General features: G+C 46.0%; 3 protein-coding genes across 6 annotated transcripts in view; 1 reads left to right on the top strand and 2 right to left on the bottom strand.

The window, feature by feature from the left end:
• Positions 1-14339, bottom strand: part of FGF13 (fibroblast growth factor 13) — a 308880-nt gene extending 294541 nt beyond the window's left edge. The window contains exon 1 of the mRNA XM_065077513.1: positions 14062-14339. The gene's annotated coding sequence lies outside the window, so the exon portion shown is untranslated. The remainder of the gene's footprint in view (positions 1-14061) is intronic.
• Positions 1763-15701, top strand: F9 (coagulation factor IX). Its single transcript, XM_005500523.4, has 8 exons — positions 1763-1885; positions 4952-5115; positions 5456-5480; positions 7450-7563; positions 9291-9419; positions 11487-11725; positions 12150-12264; positions 15042-15701. The coding sequence occupies exons 1-8, from the start codon at positions 1819-1821 to the stop codon at positions 15587-15589; spliced, it is 1401 nt and encodes a 466-aa protein (XP_005500580.2). The 5' UTR covers positions 1763-1818; the 3' UTR covers positions 15590-15701.
• MCF2 (MCF.2 cell line derived transforming sequence) overlaps positions 14783-21909 on the bottom strand; it is a 60175-nt gene continuing 53048 nt past the window's right edge. For 3 of the 4 annotated variants that reach the window (XM_065077505.1, XM_065077509.1, XM_065077507.1), the window contains one exon: positions 14783-14868. In XM_065077505.1, the coding sequence (XP_064933577.1) occupies positions 14798-14868 (71 nt within the window). In that variant the 3' untranslated portion in view covers positions 14783-14797. Of the gene's footprint in view, positions 14869-17022; positions 18960-21909 lie in introns of those variants that run through there. The other variant, XM_065077506.1, reaches the window with a different exon arrangement.

The following is a 21909-nucleotide window of genomic DNA, read 5'->3' as shown; positions in this document are numbered from 1 at the left end:
ATTACCTGCAGCTGATCAGTCCTTTCTGCATACAAAAGTAACTCCAAATACCCATGCAACCATAAACATCTCTCCCATTTGCTGCACGAAGGAACATTTTTAATTTTTTTGGACAGAGTGCACAGAATTTATGGTTCATAAGCTCAAGCAAACACTTTAACAACTATCCAAGGGCTATTGTAGCCTTGTAGCAACTAATAGCTCTCCAGCCTGCCAGACACAGGCACATCCGACCCTGCACGTTCTCCGTGTCTCACCAAACAGAGTTATCCTGTTTGTGAGCAGTCGTGGTGCCGTGAAACACGCTGTGGGATTCCCTTACATTGACAATAGCAGAATTTCCATCTTGTTTTACTGGGAACTAGTGAAGCCTCCCAGCTCTTCTCTTCTAGTTCTCCCACTTTAACAAGCTATCAGAGCCTGCTTGCCTCTCACTGCTCTTCTCTGAACCATAGTATTAGAGCTAAGTCAATACCAAAAGGCAATAGCACTAACACCACACTCAGAAATGGAGTCTTGCTCTAAAATGCCCCTCTCTGGGATCTTTTTGTAGCTGGGCAGAGCACTGCAAGCCCCAGATGTGCACAGGTGCAATGATGGATTTCGGTTCTACCCTGTGCACAGGGAAGTTGGGGGAGAGGCAGAAACTGGAAAGCAGGTTTTGAGGAATAGGTCATTGACAGAAAGCCCGCAAGATCTCCCCAGAGTGGGATGAATGATTTTGGCCTACTTTCCCTACAACTCCTCAAGGAATGAGGGGCGAGGTGGGCGGGGGGGAGTTTCTTGACCTTTCCAGAAGTGAATATTTCATTTATTTTTTTTTCACAATATTCAGTATTTTCCCAAAAGCAATTATTCATCTTGAAATAGCCCTTCATATTAAGGGAAAGTCAGCAGGAGGGGAGAAATGGGTTTTGAAAGTTGTAAGTAACCCACCATTAAATATTAATGGCTTCATATGAAAGCCTGCTTTTTTCTGCATGAAAACTTGCTTTTTTCCTATTTCATTTCCCCCATCTTCCCTCCCTTTGGCCAGTGGGGCAGCCTGTGAACTGAACCTGCCCTGGGCAGAGGCTGCCCTGCAGGCACGAGCCTGCACACCTTCCCTGCTCCAAAGCCAGCAATTTATCAGCACAGCCCTTCCCTATCCCACTGTCCAAGCCATGAAGTAGCAGGTTCCTTCCTGTGGCCTCATATACAGGATCTCGGAAAGTCCATGGTGTGTCCAGGGTTTGTTCCAGCAGATCTGGATAATGGACCAACAGACGCACTTCACTTCATCCTGGCTTTCAATTAGATAACCCCTATGAGACTGTACTGCCTGACACAGTTCTGCTCCAAAGGGCACCGGGTCCCCAAGAGGAAACATCATCTGTAGGGTCGTCTTCAAGGGAATTGTGCCAGCTCTTCTGGACAAAGAGTGGACCATGCTGAAGCCTTTGTATATACTACTGTGTTTTTTTATATGGCCAACATCATCACCTGGATAGGAGTAAGAAGTGCTGTGCTTTAAAGAGACTCACTGAAGCTGAATTGCTTTATTCTTGTGCCATGTTCAGCCCCCAAACATGGCAGTAATCTCCTTCAGGGCAGATGAGTCCAAGGACTGCAATTACCAAGCAGGTTTACTTGTACATGAACATGTCCCCTCCAATAACACCTATGCTGCCGTTTCAAGCTTCAGCAATGGCACATCTGGGGACCTTAAATTAAAGGGTTACCCAGGGTAAATAAACAAGCACTTGCACTTTGGAACTATTGACTGAGCTCCACAACCTGAACAATTTGTTAACGAGAGGTTTGGGCAGTGGGAAGAAGATGGCAAATATCCCCCTTGTATTCTCCATTTGTCTCCTGGGAGCTTGTCTTGGTGCCACAAGTACAGGTGGGTTCATTTAAAACCTAGCAAGTCCTTACTTTTGGGGGTGGGGGTTATAGCACAGACGACGGGACCATTTCTCACTTGATGGTGGGGCAGCTGGCGCAGTCTCATAAGAGACAAGAGTACAGAGGGATTGCTGTTTCATAGCTACTCTCTTTAAAGCTCTGGTTCTTTTCTTGGGGATGGGATAATAGCTGTTATGCTGATTCTAAGCAGAATGTCACAGGGATTAATTTTAAGAATGGGATTTTTCTTAAATTTTTGCAGCTTTTAAGCTTTCAGAGCTTGATTCAGCCATTTTAGAATGCACACACCTACACACAGAAGGAAAAAAAGGGGAGAGCATTACTGGTGGAGTAACATCCACACCTCTGCGTGTGCTGCTGCTTTGTCCTGGAGTACAAACAAGTGCTCACATCCATAAAACAGCCGTTGGATTTGCCACTGCAAGCATTGCTTAAAGCCAAACCCAGCATGAATTTAACAAAGACTGTAAGATACAGCCAATATTGTAGACAAGACAGAGTAGTTGATGGATGTGGGCAATCACAGATGGTAATGCAGGCTGTTGCTTGATTTATCTGTGGCAACAACACTTCCAGCAGAGGCTGGTTGACATCCAGTGTGAATACTTGTTTGGTGCAAGGCTGGCCTTTCTTCTTTCATTAATACATTGCAAGTAACAGGTTTGAAAAAACAAAAAAAGGCCTCTTTCCCAAATGTTTGCTTTGCGATGAAAAGCATATTGGTACCACCATTCACCCAGATGTGCCTCCTAGAAAATGCTGTACTCACCTGGCAGGACAGGTCTCCCCTCACAGCCCCTTGGCCCAGAGGCCCATGTCACTCTCTCAAACACTGATAACTCATGTGTGAGTATATTCTTGGTGTGAGGATGGTTTCCAGCCAGGGCGAGTACCATGTCCATGACTCCATGGGGCCTTCAACCTTCAGCTCAAATCACGTTTTGCTTGTAGAGCAGCATGTGGGACCAGTAAGCAACTGAGAAAGCCTAAAGAGATCTGATGGAGGCAAAGCTGCGTTCATGAAAATGAGTTATCTCTATTAAATGGGTTTGTTATGGCAGGTGCCTGACACATCCCACTGGGAAGAGAAGAAGGAGCAGGTCCAATGCAGCTGCCTCACTTCACATGGGGTGATGTGTAGCTGTACCTACACTGAGGTCCCTGGGTACTGAGCACATGGAGAACCCAGCAAGGTCACAGGCCAAGGATGGCTGCTCCATCCTTCTCACCTGAGCCTCTTCTGCCCAGCTCAGGGACAAGCTGGAGGCTGCAGCCCATGCCGCAGGGGGAACGGGGCAGATCTTCTCCAGCCAAGGTCACGTCCACCCTGGTGCCTCTGTGCTCTCAGCCCCCTGCTCTGCTGTGGGGGCTTGCTTGGGGGTGTATGTTCATGTCACAAACATAAGCATAACCCTGCAGTTGGGAGGGAACTGGCCACCTCATGGGGCTGCAGTGTTTGAAACAAGCTGGGCATCCTCAGAGGTCAGTGCCTTATCCATCTGTATCTGCTGCCAAACCACTAAATTAGGGTCAGGATTTTAATGTGCTCCCTTTCATTTTTAACTGAAAATGCACCAGCATGAGAAAGACAGAGGTGTAAACTTGTACAATGATTAAAAACATTGCAAAAAGAATTAGTTCAGACTCTTGCAGAGAGATCTCCAGGTGAATGGGCTGGGTACACTGCCAGTGGCATGGTGTAAATCAGAGCAAATTTGCTTGTGCTCATGAGAGTTCAACAAAACCAATCCTCTGCAGCTTTGGAAAAGCTGGGATCTGCTCTAAATCAATAGCAGAAGTCAGCCAGAAGTAACAAGATGTTGGTACTTGCCTCTCACTCTTCCCTCTGCCTGCTCCACTGAGCTCGTGTTCTCCTTAACCCCTGGAGGGGCCAGACCCACATGACTAAACCCCTTCCAGTGCAGGTGGCCCACGTAAGGATGCATGTCCTGGGTGGCCAACAGCAATTCCAAGAAGAGCTGCTCTATTGTGCCATCTGGTGACAAAAACGGATATGGCTGCAAGTGCTAAGGAAGCGTGAAGAGAAAGGAGAGGCTGGGGAGACAAGGCAGGAAGCTCCTCTGAGTAAATACTGTCTTTTTTAGAGTGGTGGCATGGGGGAAAAGTGCTCAGCTGAGGTGGAAGTCTCTGAGAGGTGGGTCAGAAGCAAACCCTCTTGGGCGGCTGCTGCGGGAAGGCTGTTGTGGCTGACCCTGCCGATGGGACACGTGGCCCTGCTGGGAAAGCATTCATGGTAGCACCATAACAGGACTGTGTGTCCTTGTGCCCTTTACCAGGCAGCCAACATGGAAAGGCTGGTGGCCACCATGAACATCCCACCTAGACTGAGGGTCCCTGCAGCACCCCTACTGGGGGTTTCTGCCCAGGAGCTTGGCCAGCAAGTTGAAGGTGGATGCACATGACCTTGTTGACATGACCCTGGCCAAGGGGTTGATGAGGGCTCATGTCGCCCCTCCTGCCTGCATGGCCACAGGAATAGAGGTACCTAGGAGCATGGGCAACGGTGAGGAGCAGGGAGAGAAGCAAACAGCCCGTGGCTTCCAAGGAGCACAGCTGCTTGCAGAGGCAAGTGGCCTTTCACAAACAAAATAAACAGAGACAGTTAAAGCAGGACAATTTCTTTATTCAAACAAGACTTCACCAAGCAGCAGCATAAAAAAGCCTGTTATTTCCTCCTTTCAAATAGCTTATTCTGGTCTGTGCATCTATGATAAGAGGTACACACACCATCTGCTTTAGGGTATTTCAAGCATCAAACTTCAGCACACCTAATCACCCTCTCTCAATCAGTCATTTTTGTCTACTTTGGCTGTAGGTTCTCCAGATTACACTTAAGTTAGACACCAAAGAAACCTCAAGTAGATGATAACACTCCCGAAACATCCCTGGCCATGGGGCAATGGGGAGGTGGATGCATGAACAGGGTTTGCCCTCTGGGAGAACAGAGCCCTGACAGCTCAGCCCAGCTGCATCACACTCAGTGTGAGCTCCTCTCTAGTCCCTCTCTCTTTTCAAATTGCAGTTTTCATCGAGAACAAAGAAGCAAACTCGATTCTGCACAGGCAAAAGCGAGCCAATTCAAACAGACTGGAAGAGGTTATTCCTGGGAACCTCGAGAGAGAATGCATAGAAGAAAAATGCAGCTTTGAAGAAGCCCGAGAAGTGTTTGAAAACACAGAGAAAACAGTGAGTATCACCACCACCAAATGGCAACACCTAGTTCTCCCATCCTGCACCTCTGTGAGCTTTTCAGCTGAGGCATGGAGGGGGAAGGAGGAGGGAACAGCAAGGGGAAAACCTGCAGGGACCAAATGCAGCATCTATTGTGTTTTATTCTCATTTGCAATCCATCAGTTGGGCTTGAGAACTGCTCTAGAGGTTTGTTGGTCACCATTGGGATTATGGAGGTGGTTGTTTTCCTGCAAGTCTTTTGCTTTAGCTTTGGAGTTATCCTTTTACTGCTTTAGTTACACAGTGCCCAGAAATTAGAAATTAAAGAAAACTTCTTTGTTTTTTTGATTTGCAGATGGAGTTCTGGAAAACATACATTGGTAAGAGCTGCTTTCTTCATGTTCAAATGTATAATATTCATCTCTCCATGCATAAGTAGCAGGTGTTTGCTGAAACAAAGGTATTTCAGCATTCAGAAACTGTGTTATGACAGAGATAGTCAGTCACACACCCTAAATTCTGCAGCACACCATCCTGGGCCTGTCCCATTAGTATACAAATTGCAAGCTAAAAAAACAACCAACGAAACACAAACAAACAAACAGACAAAAAAAACCCACAAAACACCAAAAAAAAACACCAAAACAAAAGGAAACACCAAACAAACTAAACCAACCCAAAACCCTGAACTTAACATTTTCTTTGTTAAAGAAGGTTTTTTTTGTAAACAAACTTCAAAAACCTCACAGAACAAAACCAGTCCACACAGACCACTGGATCTGTTGAGCCCAGGTCACACCTTGGGCTTTTAGTTTCAGTAAAATAAAACATGACAGCAATAAAAACACCTGTCCAACAGAACACCTGCTCTGTTCTCAAACAGAGATCTCCTGATAATGCACAGCCTCATGCAAGTATAACATGAATCCCTGGAAATGCCTTATTAAAGTGGAGCCTCAACATGATACTAGCAAACAGCTGTTTGCAATTTGCACCAGTGGTCCCAAATCCTTGCTTTTCCACCAGTTTGTTTCTACCATAAATTTCTTTTCAGCATCCATCCCCAACAGCTTCTCAGTCCCTTACCCAAATTATTTCAATATCAACTAAAACACCTGAAATGAATTTTAAGGACATTTCAATAAATGAACTGCTTTGTAGATGGGCAAAACGCCCAGAACATCTCACTAAAAAATCTTAAATAATTCAGATTTGTCGGTCCAGACTATAAAATAAAAAAGTTACATCTGCATTGTCGGACTGTCCTCTGAAAAGCCAGCTCATGAAACTCAACACTGCATTTGCTTCCCTCCCACTGTGACAAATTTGCTCTCCAAAAATAATGAATGCCATATATTGCTCTATCATCCAAAGTGCTTGGTTTACAGCTTAAACGCTGCTATTCCCAACATGTGCAGCCCCCAGGACCTCACCTCTTGCCCAGCACCAAGTGGTACCAAGCTCTGATTGTCCTCACCAGGTAGCAACAGCAACCATGACCTGTACCTTACAGGCAGACCCTGACACCATGCCTTGGACTAGACAAAACCATTTTGTCCATGTTTACAAGCTGCCTCCTGCATCCCGACCTGTTCCTCAAAGCACCATTAACAGCCTTGTTTAATGGCAAGACACATACATCAAGACATTTGCTTTCCTCCTGGCCTTTGCATTACCATTTCAAAGAAAACTTCCCCATAATTTAACATCATGGACTTACTGTTCCAAAGTGTTAGATCACTAATTCTGCAATACTGGCTATTTTTTATTAAAACCTCAGTTTCTGAGCTGTAGACAATTGCGAAAATAAAAGCCCTGACAGGTAAAGAAAAATCTAGACCAGTTAGTAGTAGTATAAGACTTAGAAAGAAAGAGCAATGACCAAGGCTCTCAGTCCTAAAGAGGTCTCAACCCGAGTGGGCAGGCCCAAACCTTCAGAGAACAGAGACAGTAGTGTTAAAATAATTCAGATTAGGAAATCTTAACCACTCTTGAGGAGGCAAACCTTCCAACTTTGTCTGTCTAACTTAGCCAAGACATGAGGTCCTGTTGAGATGTTGCATGAGGGAGACTGAAGAAGAGTTCTGCTGAAACAAGCAGAATTAACCCACATGGGACATAATTAGGAGTCTGAAGAAAGCACTGCTGATGATGTTACCCCAGTGCTGATGTTGTCTGTTGTGCACTTTGGTGTCAGGATCTGATGTATTTTCCATTACAAAGAAGGAAGGTGTGAAGTCTCCTGATTATCATTAATGGGAGGCTTGCACAGAGCAAGGCTCTGGCACTTGGTTGTCACCAGCCACGGTGGATGCTCATGTTTGTTAATTCTCCTGTCTTCTCTCCAAGATGGAGACCAGTGTGACCCAAATCCATGCAAAAACGGAGCTGTTTGCAAGGATGCAGTAAGTTCCTATGTGTGCTGGTGCCCAGCTGGGTACGAAGGCAGAAACTGTGAGATAGGTACGTACTAGGGGCTCAGCTTGCGGTTGTTCTGTCCTACCTGATATCCCATCAGATCAAAGTGGCTGTAGAGTTTCGTCCTACTCACAGCCTGTTCCTGATACACTTTACCTTGCTGTAAGGCACTGTATGAACATGCAAATTCAGCCAGTCAACAACGGGATTACAGGAGTACATGCTTGGGGATATAGGAGCGGATGTCTCTGTCCTCTCCTGTCCTTGATGGAGACCCAGCTCCACCTCTGCTGAACACAGAGATGCCTGTTCTTACGCAGGGTTCAACAGAGTCTCAGGCTCAAGGTCTTTTGTTCGGCACGCTGCAGCTGCCACCACAAATGTTGACACAGAGACCTTCCTTTATCTCCCCAACACAAGCCTTTCCGGGGCTGCTCATCAATCAGCGATGACATGCTGACCTGCTGAAAGCAACAGTTTTCCACCAACCCCGATGAGGCCCCCATGCTCTCACCCCACCTCTCCATTTCTCACACCACACCAGCAAAGCTGGGCAGCAGGTGCTGAGCAGGGCAGGATTATTGCAATCTCCTCTTGATGGCACTCTGTTAAATTCATAATTATCACTAGCAACCTTGATTCTGAAGGCAAACAAAAGGCAAATATTTTCCTGGTGGGTTGAGGAGCTTGTGAAAACCAAACAGCTGATAATTTAAGCAAGAGGGATATTCAGCTCTTTTATTTATAATATAATCAGGGGCTGTGCGACTCGCATAATGTGCTAGACTCACTGCACTAATAAAAGATTCTCTTTCTAGTTGTGCTTCTGCTCTGGCAAGAGAGGAGTGTATGTTAAAAAGAGCATTTCAAAGCTGCATCAAATTTAAATAGTCTCATTGCAGATTTCTCGTGGAAATGAGACAGGAACAAAAATAGCACTAGATGTGAAGCGTGAAAAGGAGCTCTATAAAAATAGTAAATGATGGCATTAAAATGGCTACAGGAAGGGAGGTGTCCTTGAGGAAGCAGGAGTGGAGTTAATCTGCTGTGAAGTTATTTGAAAACTCACTGAGAATTAAAAGGGCGTCTGTGGATTAGTGGTTTCCCACCTCCAAGAGATGGAGTTCCCACCACAGAGGAGTACGAGCTGCGGTGGGAGAAGACATGCAAGTCGTGGGAACCTCACCATGCCTCAGTCCTGCTGAAATGGTTCTTCCATGTCAGGCTGCGATGGTTTATTGGTATGTCAGGAAGAATATACAGCTTTGATTGAGGTTTTAAATTTGGAGCCCAGAGATAATCCCAGGACAAAACCCTTCCCGGGTTCAGGGTTTGCTCCCATTTGACACTCAGCATTCTCTACTGGCATCCTCCCCAGGATTGCCGTAAGCATGGGGGGAGGAGAGCAGCACGATGGTGGGGAAATCACATGGCTCGTAACCAAATATTTGCAGGAGTCCTTTATGGTCAGGCTGCCAAATTGCAGACAACACGTAGTTGTTGAAGGCAGGAGGCCGTGCCAGGGACGAGCGGGACATCTCCTAGGGCCATTCCTGAACCTGCCTTCTCAAAGAGGTACCCAATGCTCCTTCATTTCAAGCAGGGATATGACATGGAAGGAAGAAACTCCCCTTGCCAACAAGCATCCCTTTTCCATAGTTTGGAACAACCAGAGTGCGTTATAGGCTAAGTCCAAAGGTCCAAGTCCCAACAAATGTCTGACTAGTTGTATTTCAAAAGAGCTTTCATAGTTTCATTTTGATTTCTTTCAGACTTCACTTGTGCTATTAAAAATGGAGGCTGCAAGCACTTTTGCAGGCATGACCCACCGCAGAAAGTTGTGTGTTCCTGTGCTGCTGGCTATAGACTTCATGAAGATGGAAAGTCCTGTGAGCCTACAGGTTAGCTTTTAAAGTGTTTTTAAGAGATTAAGGTGAAAGTTTCCAAGGTCTTGTGCTGGATTTAGATACATGAATCTCATAGAAATATACTATCCAGTCTTGCTTTCCTGCTTAGTAAATGTAAAGAGCCTAAGCCTGCACTTTCACAGTGGCAGATGTGAGGTCAGGCTTGAAGGATGCAATTTAAACACCCTTTTTTAGCCTAGGTCAGTGGAGGAGGGTTGTTGTCCGTGAATTGGTTCACAAGGCAGATGTTTACTTCAGATGGCTGCTCGCACAGGGGACTCTCCCACTTGCAGCCATCTTATATTTCTAGATATGGATAACTAAATTTCTGGAGGCAGAAATGTGATGTTCAGCTGCACTGACATGCACACTGGTGTCCATCCAGACAGAGCTCACTCCCATGTTCTTCCAGTAGGAGCTACTATTTAGTTACTGATCCTATATCAAGGATACTCGGGGCTTTTTCAGAACAAAAGACAATCTCTCTTACTGTGAATCCTACAGATGGTCCATTTCATGGTTGGTCATCACACAGTGTCTTATCATCATCTGAGATGGGTGGAAACAAACAAAGCTTTGTGATGGTGCTGTCCTCCCAACAGTGGGTATCTACACACAAAGACCCTTAAAAAGAACTAGACTCAGTGGTTTAGCTGTGGTATTGAGTGGAGTGGAAATGCATTGCTTAGGTTGCAACTTCATAAAGGGCTAAAGAATAGCTGGTTCTTATTATATTCCCCAACTTTTCCCCACTCCTAGGCTGTTATAATAGCTCTAACTACACTGTCACATGCAATTGCGGCCCACCACAACACAGCAAGTTAATTGAGCATGTACATCTCAGAAGCACATCTGGCCAAGGGAAAAAGAGACTGAGAAACATTTTGGTATCTAAGGTCAAATTAACATTTGTCACAGTATTTATAACACATGAGAGCATGCAGGCACCTGCACAGGAAAGTTAGTTTCTGAAGGTTTGATAGCTACAGCCAGGAACACTTCAGGCTCCTGAAAGCGCTGACTTTCAACAATCAGTGTAGGAAGTATCTTCGGCTGGGAGTCCTTCTGTTAATGGAGACCATTAAGAGCTCAGGCCTGTGTTGCCCAATGTGCTGTATCACTGTCACTGGACCAGAAAGTTTTACTGTTAGCAATAAGATCATCTTTCAGGTTGGGTAATTGCCCTTCCTGCAAAAGCTTAGCTTTTGTTGGCTCTGAAACCTTCATTTCCTAGGCTAACCTCTTGGGTAGCACTTGCCATCACACAGCACTTATTTAAGCCCTACTCCTAAAGCAGACTGTTTAAAAAAAGTGTAATCTCAGTAGGCCACACTTACATCTGATTTTACACTAATGTTTGTTTGCACAGTACTGTCAAAAGCTTTTCAGATGAAAGACAATGCCTGACGCTATTTACTATTTTGACTGGCGCTATCAGCAGGAATTCGACACACACTGTGTAGGAGAGAAATGGGAAGAGCTTGTCTGAAATGAGCCTACAGATGAGATCTTCATTAACAGAGAAAATCTACAACGCTAGAAAGAGTTTATTAATGTTTTCCTCACCTTGATGCCAAGCAGGATTATCTGTACAATTGGCAGATACTATTTCCTGCCCTCTCCCAGCTGGACTTTTATTGTACTGGTGTTACTTGCTGTAGAAATGTCAGCCAAGTGCCGGCTGGTACCGCAGCCAGCCTCCCAGGCATGCACCTCAGCACCCTGAGAAATAAAGGCACAGCCACACCATCCCAGCAGATGTGTGCTGTGTCTCACAAGCTTTCTTCTTTCTGAAAGCTGTTCAGAATTCACTTCTAGAGCCCAGAAAAAATGTATGCTTTTGCTTCTCTTACATATTATTACCTGCCTGGCTGCTCAAAGGCACAAACACTTGTTTGCACAGAGAATGCACAAGTTGGCCCACAGCCCTACATCTCCCATGCCAGTCCCAGAACTGGATGCTGAGACCAGGCAGCATTTCCCTCCTCACCTGCTCCTCTGATCGCTGTAACTCTCAGCATGACACACAGCCAGTCGTAACTGTGACTGTTTCTCTCCCAGTGCCATATCCCTGCGGGAGGATCACGGCTCCTGAAGCGAAGAGCAAGCTCACCCGAGCCATAAACACCTTTGAGCACTGGAACATCACCACAGATGACCATGACGATACTCATGATGAGGTGCTGGACAACATCACAGAAACCAGCACTGCCGCCACCACGAAAATCACACCAATAATTAAGACGGGCACCCGGGTTGTTGGGGGATCGGACAGCATGAGAGGCGAGGTGCCTTGGCAGGTACAGGCTGGTTCTGCAGCTCTCCTGTAACCTCAGCAATTGCTCTGTCTATCCATTTCCTTCTGCATGCAGTATCATCTTACTTCTACATACCCAAAGCCAATCTCTGGGGCTAGTTTAACAATAGATCTCAAGTCTAGCAGGAACATGGCTTCTTTCTGTAGGCAGTTTTCTGCCACAGCAACAAAACTTTCTTAGGTGGGGGTCTACCTTGGCAAAAAAAGCTAGACATCACAGTCATTACAGCTTCATCTGGCAGGGCACAAAGGATCCAATTCTGAGCTATAACAACAGATTCCCCAGCAGTCCATGAATTTACCATGAATTTTACCTGACCTATAATCAAACAGAACCCCCACATCCCACTCTTCTTCCCCACCAATTTACATAAACCCATAACTGTGATTTCCCTCTGCTCCCACAGGTTCATCTGGTGAACAGTCATGGTGTTGGCTTCTGTGGTGCATCCATCATCAACGAGAAATGGGTGGTGACGGCAGCACACTGCCTGAAGCCAGGTGAAATCATGGCCGTGGCAGGTGAGCACCTTGGGCAGCATTGGGCCAGCACAGGTGAGAGACATGGGACAGAGCTTGCACTGGCCAGGCACAAAACATCACACCAAACCTGCACCACCACGACAGACAGCAACACAGCACAAGTTGCTTTGTGGCACCGAGACCCCAGCTGCATTCTGCAGGTTGCAGCATCTCAGCAGCCTGGTCCACGTAGGTACCACCACCACTGGTGGGAGCAGTGAGCAGGGTCTGGCCTTGCTCTCAAAGCTGTGTTGCTGCTGGACCACGTTGCAAACACAGCTCAAGCCAACCGCAGACAACCATCTCACCTCAGCCAAAGGGAACCCCAGACTGCTTAAAAACATGGTGGGCTTCAGTTAAGATGCTGCTTTGTGAGCTGGTGTGATGGATTTTTCTCTCTGCTGGGACCTCACATAGGACCTCACTAGATATTTCTGCTCTTCTTGGGTGTCACACTAAGTTTTCACACAGCTCTCAGAGAATGGATTTGTGTGGATGATGCAAGAGGGGAACCAGCAACCTGACTGACTCCTTGCAAGGAGAAGATGATTACTTTAGCTCCTAACTTCTTTAGAAGCAAATAGAATTTATGGATTGAAGTAGAGAAACTGGTCTGGTATGTAGGAAAGTGTGATTTTATAGTAGGGTCTCTGGGCAGTTAGGCAGGGGCGGTGTGGCCAGACTGCACAGCAAGTGATGCTGCTACTTTACAAAACAAATGGATCTCTGCTTGAAAAACAGTGTTTCCCCCTGACTCTTGGTACCCAGCTGCTACAGACCACCTTCTAGGCAGCCTGCTGATAACTCAGCACAGGGCCTTGACAAGCATCATGGTGCCACATTTCACAGCTGTGGCAGAATCAGCTTCCACAAATTATTTGTTTCCCCCTGTATCAATATCTAGGAGAGTTACACTGATAGGTACAGGATGAGGTATGCTTAGTGATCACTACAAGCAGCACTGAGAGGATGCATGGAAGATTCATGCTTTCTGTTTAAACAGGTTGAGGCTCACAGCTTGCACACAGCATTTTTTTGCTATCTACTTTCAGGCAGTTTTGCTTGAGAGCCCAGCACAAACCCCAGCCTTTCACCTGCTAACAAGAGAAAGTACTAAATATCCAGTGCAAAAGCAGTCTCCCCTCAGAAAAGCACATTTCCGGCTGGACAGAGGTTTTGCATTTGCTGCATCTGCATACAAACTGCTTCTCCTTTCCTGTTCTCTCCTGCCTGTCACACATCCCTTCCATTTAGGATACGTTATAGGCCAAGTCCCCTCCTGTTACCTTCACACCTCTCTGCAGCACCACCAGGTTTCCAGGACAGGTAGCAAGTCAAGAAATCAAAACATATATTTTTAGGGCTTCAGAGACTATTTGATTTGTGCCTACACCATGTACACTGCACAGGCAACATCTGAGTCCTTCACATCCATCTATACTACATGTTCCCCTTTGAATATAGCTTCCTAGGAGGCCCAAAAATCAATAGCAAGGGGTGGAAGAAGCATTCCCCTCCCCTGTCCTTCTTTGCCTCTCCACTTTCATCTCTGATTTTATCAAATATTTTCAGGACCCCAGCAATAGGAAGCAGCTGTAGCATAAGAAAAACCTTCTGAAAGTCTGCCCCCACATCTGTCTTGTGTTTACACTGTAGAAAAACAGCCTGCAAAGAAGCTGACACTCACACTCTGCTGCAAACAAAAAACCACCTCAGAGAGCACATCAGCAGCACCAGCCACCAAACCCGCCTTTGTCAGGCGCCAGCATTAGCGTGAACACAGAAAAGCTGCCTCACCTCTCTTGCCGGGCTCCGTGCCGCTCCTCGCAGGCAGACGCAGCAGACACAGGACACAGCCAGGGCCAGGAGCACTGCAGATATTGTTTAGGGGAGACTGTATATTCTGGAGGTGACAGCAAAGCACGTAGAAACACCGCAGCAGGGGTTAAACGCACCCTGAGCCTCTTGGGCTGAGAGAAAGTGAGCAGGAAAAGTCATCCTGCTCTCCAGCCTTCAGCACAGCCAGTGCACAGGCAGGAGAGGGGATTCAGCTACAGGCAGACCCAGATGCTGCCCGTTTTCCTGTCAGAGACCACAGAACATTTTCCCTTCCCTCTACCTGTTACACAATCCAGGAGGGGAGGTAACAGGCTGCCAGCACCTCGATCACAGGAGCCTGAAGCTGCCAGCATCAGCCTGAGATCACAGGCAGCTGAGTCTGGTCCCCAGCAGGGACTGTGGCCACCTGTGAACATCAGGGGGGTGGCATTTTGTAGCCTCCTGTGCCCCATTATGTCCCGGGGCTGTGTGGTTTTGGAAAAAGGAAGGTCACGTTTCTTTTCACTAATAAATTATATGTTTTAAACAATTTTTTTTTTTTTTTTAATTCTAGAGGCTTTCCCCCTTTAATGCAAGGGCAACATCCTCCTACATCTCTCTGAGGGTGCTAAATCCTGAGAACAGCCACGTTGCTACTAACCTTGGCAAAAATATCTGGGATTTTGGCACTTGATTGGCCAGTGTGTGCCCAGTGTCACATCTGGGGGCTCAGGTCCTGCTGGCTGCAGGGACTGAGGAGGTGCTCCTGCGGGGAACTTCCAATGCCTGTTGACAAGAAGCAAGAGTTTGCTGGCACCATGTTTGGGGTAGAGACATGCAGCACTCATCCCTTTGCAACCACCCAGCTGGGCTGGTATAGCATCGGGGTGGCATCATCAGGGCATGGTCGCTGGTTTGGCTATGGAGAGGTCCAATCCAAGTCCCGCTTGTTTCTGCAGGTGAATACAACACCAATGAGGATGACAAGACGGAGCAGTGGCGTAAGGTGGTGAAAATCCTCCCCCATCCCACATACAACGCCACAATCAACAAGCACCACAATGACATCGCCCTCCTGGAGCTGGACCAGCCGCTCAGCTTCAACAGCTACGTCACCCCCATCTGCCTCGGCAGCCGGGACTTCACCAATGCCCTGCTAAAGCACGGGATGGGGACGGTGAGCGGCTGGGGCAGCACGCTCTTCCGTGGCCGGCCCGCCACCATCCTCCAGGTCCTCAAGGTGCCCTTCGTTGACCGGCCAACCTGCCTGAAGAGCACATCCACCACCATCCTGCAGAACATGTTCTGCGCAGGGTACTCGGCCGGGGGCAGTGACACCTGCGGGGGGGATAGTGGAGGTCCTTACACCACTGAGATTGAGGGCACCTGGTTTCTCACAGGGATCACAAGCTGGGGAGAGGAATGTGCCAAGCCAGGTAAATACGGCATCTACACCAGGGTCTCCAAGTACGTGAAGTGGATAAAGGAAACCACAAGGCTTACGTAACCCACAGGAGGTTGTGCCGTGCCGGGGGATGGACTGGTTCATTGAAGAGAGACCGTAGCAATCTACATGTTTTTCAGAAATCGTTGCATTTTAATAAACATTTCTAAATGAACTAATTTCTGCTTTTGACAAAAGCTAAGAGAACACAGTGAAAATGTGGTAATAAGGAAATTAAAAGCTTTTTTTAATTACCCATGACTGCTGTCCTGCATGCATCAGTACAGCTGAAAGTGGGTAAGTCCCCAAATCCCCGGTGCAGAGGCTGGTCTGGATGAGCTCAGGCATAGCTCACGTGTGCCACAGGCCACTGTGCCACCGGTATGCCCGGGGCTGCCGCACAGCACCACGGGCAAGAGAGCCCAGCAGGCACCGCTCTCCTCGTGCTCCCCAGGGGATGCAGCTCCGGCACTGGCATCCAGCATCACCCCTGTAGCAGGAGCCCACGAGGGCAGAGAACACACAAAACACTTCACCCCCAGCACACTTAGCCAGATGTTTTCACATCAGTCGGGTTGAGATGAATCACGAGCAGCAGGAAATGCTCTTTCTGCTTTTGGATGGCAAAAATTGGCTGTATAAATGACCTAAAATCTGTATAAAACTCATCTAAAGGTAGTGGCAGGCTTTATGCTAATGATTTCTGCAGAGCCTTGTTAGATTATAAAGAGAACTGCTTAATGCTCATTACCTGTCCTTGTCTCCTCACTAATCATGTTCAACTGGAGACTGCAGCCATGGACACTGCTGGTGGTGATGCACATGGCACATTGCACTCCCCAAAACAAGCTTGTGGGCTGTCCACAGAGCACAGGTGGCACAGGACACCCCAGTGTCTGGTCAGAACCAGTGACACCTCACTGGGACATGCCTGCCCCATGCCTGGGGTGGGTGCTGGCACCAAGGCACTGGGAAAGGGAGGTGACATCCCAGGGAAAGGTTATGCTGGGCAGACATCCTCTGTCAGCCTGATTCAAATGGGCTTAATTCAGTTCCCAACTTTAAGGCAAGGGAATTATCCCAGAGGAAGGGAGGTTGACCTCTGCTCAGGGCTGTTGATGCCCATATGACCCACGTGCACCCACCCACAAGCACGGCCCCAGCCCCACGGTCTCTCCTGGCAGCGCTGCCCAGTGCTGGGATGCAGGGGAGGCTGGTGATGGAGACACCCCCAGCCAGGGCAGGATTTCCACAGCTGCTCTTTCAGATGCCAGCATGAGCGCTAAGGTGCCTCTCCCAATTTCATTGCCACTACAGCCCACAAGGAGCTAATGGGATCTTCTGCCACTGCTTATTTTAAAATCAAAATGCACGTAAGAAGGTTATATTAGTTTCAAAGAAATTAAATAAAACCGACACTGTGAGAATTATTATTTTTTTCTGTCTAGAATTGTAGCAGAGGTGTCTTTGTACAGAATTGCATATTCTCATATGAATTTATTTAACAAGTTTTTAATCTTTAAATATAGATTTAACACATTTTTACAGGTACATATACAATACAGTTCATTTAAACTTGCAGTCAGAGAAAATTCTCTACCTTAATTTATAATAACATATACATGAAGAGCCTAGTTCAACAGCATACTTAAGGTAACATACCATGTCGTGTGCAAAGTTTCAAATGTTAAAAATCTCAAGACTGTACATTCAGATTTGCAGAACTTATCAACCTCATAAATTAATAAAACCTTAGATTTAAAACTATGGAAGACAAAAAAAAATATTAAAACCATTTAATATGCAGTGTGTGCTATGTTTGAGACAAATATTTACAATTGTACCTCAAAATGTGTACTCTTACCACAAGAATTGTTACCACTATAAACAGCCCTGACAGTAACTTAAGAGACTCCTACTTTTCCACCTACCACGTGCATTGTGAGCAATTTTAAAGTAGTTGGAAATAACCCTCAGTGACTTAAAACCTCTCTGCTATGATTGCCAGTGGCTGAAGAATACTGGGATCTTTCTAGATCTTGCAGTGTTGCTCAGTTCAGACTCAGCTGGTCACATTTTTGAGGGTGGACAAGGGTTATCTGCAATACTGGCCACCCAAAGTGGAGAAATGCCCACCAGCATGGTGGGGAACCCCCCAGGCAACCACAGCCATCATGTCATTCAACAATTTCTCTGTACAAAAATGATCACCAAAAAAAATAAATACCCCATTATGTTTTAACTTAACAACTGAGTACTGTCTCTAAGAATCCATGGTTCACAAATCAAAGTCAGATCGTAAAGGTCCCCCTTAGTCCACGGTATAAAACATTTCAATGTGATGGGACAGAGCAAATTCACTACCGCATGCAGACTGTTAACCCTGCTCTCCACACAGCCAGGTAGGTGCTCTTTGCACACATGTGCTTAAAAGGCAAACCACCTGTACCTACGTTCTACAAAAGCAAAACTAGACAAAGAAACACAAAATTAAATTATGAGCGCTCAATATTCTTTCCTCTTTCTCAAAAATTGAATAGATACATTATTGTTAAAGATGCTGAAAAGTACAGTCTCATCACAACAATATCCTTAGTGCAAACATGGACATTTAACTTTGATTTATGGCACGTGTTCCAAAAGTACATACATTTAATGTAAACTTCAACACTTGCTTAATACAGGTTTCAGCCTTGGGACACTTTGGGACCCTAAGTGATTGGTGACAACCCTGAGTTGTCAGTTTGACCTGATCCAAACCTCACTGAAATCAATGGGACTGACTGCAATGAGCTGGAGTCAGACCCTAAGTGCAAAAAGAGTATCTTTAGTGTTATTGCATCTTCACATGTGAGTCAGCTAGATGATGCTCTTACAGAACATTACATTCACATAGCTGAAGTAGATATTTAAGAAAAATCCATCCATAAAATCAATTAAGCAGGACATACAGCTTCTTTGTTTGATTTTTTTTGGTTTACCCAAACTCAACTCTTTTATTTGCAATCAACTTCAACAGTTGTCAGCTAATAAGTAGGTAAAGCCTTCAACCTGTAGAGGAAATTTCAAGCATCTAAACAAAGTGTCAGGAAACTGTAGTGTACTTCTCTGATGAAACATGATGGATGTCATGGAAAAATAGCAGGTAAAAATAATAAAATACTGTACTTTCCATAGGAGGAAAAAAAAGAAAGAGCAGAGGATGGCTTCCTTTATGACTATGAGAAGCTGCTTAGGACCCCAGTCCCGTTCAGTGCAGATGAAGCTGTGGAGGTCTGTGAATGTGATGAACAGTACAGGACAACTCCAACTATTGTGCTATTTCTCTGTAACACTTAGTTGAAAGCTTCCAAAGAGCATCAAAAATAGGATGCTACTAGTTCACCCATAATTCAAGGGGAACTAAACTTTCTTGTGTTACACAGGGCAGCATCTATAAAGTAATGAAGAATGATGTTAATATTAAAGCATCTTATTCCAAGAAATATATTGTTCCCTGTAATCATGTAACATTTGTATAACATAAAAAAAATGAGTGTGCTCCTGCAGTTCTCTCTAAAAGCTGTACTCCCACCAGCTTCAGTGAGAGCCTCACCTAAGGCAGGACCACAGGGTTTGACTCATTTCCATCATCTATCACTTGATTATCACAGCATGGCCAGCTGATACCTTCTCTAGGCTCCATATTTTGTCAGACTCAAAACGGTTTTTGGGGGTGTTTTTTTTTTTGGCATTATAAAATAGCTGTTCTGTGAAGCTGGCTGGCATTGTGGGTTGTACAAGAAGACCCTGCTTTACATTTCAAAGGCCAAAAAAAAGAGTCAGCATTACTTTTAATGGACCCTGCATAAATACAAAAGCCTGTGGCTGCAATCACTAAAGTGCATGAGTAATAGTGCAAACAGCTGTACTGCATCTGCAAAGCTACAAGTGGCATCTTAAACAGAACTTGGCCAGAACTTGCACATTTCAGCTAACATGCTTACGCCAGCCTGCAAGAGCTCAGTCACGTACAATACTTTTATCGGGTAAATTCAAGCCACGTGGCCTAGGGAGCCACGTAAAAGGTTGCCTCAAGCCCAGCACAGCGGAGGGGACGATCCCCAGCGCCATGGCCAGCAGGAACAGAGGACATGCAAGCTCAGTTCTTCGGGCACTACGAGCGGGGGAAACCTTTGCTCAGCTTTATCAAATGAAGAGCACACACAGGGGATCCCCTTAAGGCTTGGAAGAGATGATTTGGCAAGGGAAGTGTTAAAACAAACCAGGAGAGGGTCTGGCATGTAGAACAGTAGCCTGTACCCTCCTTAAACCAAGCGGGTGTGCACGTCTGCCCTGGCACAGCGCACCCTCGCCTGCCTGTTCTGAGCGCTCCTGGCCCTGGGGCTCAAGTCAAATTCTGTGTGCAACTTTTTTGCTGTTTAAAATAACTATAAATGTGTAGTATTAATAATATTCCTTATATATAATCTAACAAGTAAAGGCATTTGTGACTGCTTCCATTTTCCATTTGAATTCCTTTTTTATTCAGGTTACTCTATTTCATGCTCCCTCTAAAAGAAATCAGTCTCACGCAACCTCCACACAGCAAGTGGAAATCAGAAACTTGCCCTTCTCTTGGCCCAGCTGTTAAAGGTCAGGTGAAAAAAGCTGAAAATGCTTTGCCCCTATTTTGCTTTGATATGATAATTTGGGAGCAAACACCATGTTCTTTTTGCTTACATTTGTTTATCCCTGCTGCAAGAAAGGAGCAGGGACCGAGCTTAACCTTGATGGGAGGGGAGGCTGGGGCACTGCTGGACATGACCAACATGTCACTGAAGTGAAAACAAGTAATACATCTGCTTTGGCTTATGGCAAGGACCTCATTTCTGCCGTCCCCACTCTGTTTGCCATGAAGTGGGTGCTGCAGCGCAGCTGAGTGGTGAGATGACTTTTCCTTCATTGACACAGATGCTGTCAGGGCTGTAAATCACGATCTTTGGCATGTTAGCAGCCAGAATATTACTCCCCGCAAAGGGCCAGGACTGCTTCTCCCCCAACTCTGAAGAGACTTCAGCATGCTCTAGATCTTGGGGACCCCACAGCACGTTAATCAAGTTGACCCTGCTTACATGCAAAACAGCATTTCAGCACGAGCAGTTCATAATATGAGTGTTATGAAGCTCTCTCCTGCCCCTGCTTCACTCTACAAGTTTGGCTGCCTAATTCTCCCTCTGCTATATTGGAGCAAGAGCTCCATCTCCTGAAGAAGCAGAAAAAAGCCCAATCCAAACCGTGTCAGAGCCGTCAGTGCTGCTAAGCCACCTGCAGTATAAAACGACCATTCCACGGAGGAAAGGGAATTGCTAAATACAAAGGTAGCCTTTGAAAATCACTTTTCAGAGTGCAAGTATATTATGGCTATAATGACATGTCACTGAAAAGCTGTAGGAATCGCTCTAGGAAATGGTAAGCAAACATCCTACATCTTCTTACAATGTTGCCTGGAGTACATGTAAAATTAGAACCGTGCCAAGAGACTGCACACATGATCAGCAACAGAGAGAGAGAACAGAGTTAATCTTAACAGGGAAAAATAAGGCCTTAGTGCTGTGACTAGACCCTGGCAACATCACTGCAAAGCACCTGGGCAGTGGTGTGAGTTTTACAGGGGGAGCTTTCTGTGGTTTCACCTTGTAAAATTCTCCTTAGTTTGTACTCAGTAACTTTGTACACCAGCCTGGAGCTGTAAGTCTCTGGGCTTTGGGGGATATGACCACCGGCAAATCAAAACAGCGTTCAAAGTTTGCCTGCCTCCTATTTTCAGGACGTGTTTATGGTTGGAGAAACCTCCTGCACATGCTGCAGTCCAGGACCAGGCTGGATGTGGTAACCAGACTTGCTGAGAAGGCAACGCATTGTGTCCAGGGTGGGAGGGGAACCTCTCAGCTGCGCTGCTGCCCACTGCGAGTTGCCCCTTATGCACAGTCAGAAAACCTCCAACCTGGGAGATATGACTGCCTGCAACAAAGGGGATAAAAAAATACCTTCCTGTATAGGAAGGATTTCACTGAAATATACTGGAAAACAATCAAGAGCTGACTGGAATTTTAAGCCTTTCAGAAGGCTTCCTTCATGTTCATCAGAACATGTGATTTCGACTACAAAGTATTTAAATAGAATTCTACTAGCAAAATTTGTTTCATATGGTCATAACTGGCTTACTCTTTTTTGGGTTTTTTTTAATGGATTAAATCTATGTAGGTTTCCTGAGGTGCTCCCATCACAAACCCTGGTCTCCCGTTTCCAGTGGACATAATGGTGATGAGGCAACACATGGAGCAATGATGCTGAATACATGGCAAGGGCAACAGGCTGCTCTTAAGGCATTTGTGTCATCT

This window comes from Columba livia, chromosome 12 (assembly GCF_036013475.1).
Source record: "Columba livia isolate bColLiv1 breed racing homer chromosome 12, bColLiv1.pat.W.v2, whole genome shotgun sequence".
Lineage (NCBI taxonomy): Eukaryota > Metazoa > Chordata > Aves > Columbiformes > Columbidae > Columba > Columba livia.
Note: the sequence above shows the minus strand (reverse complement) of the source record. Positions and strands in the feature narration are given on the sequence as shown.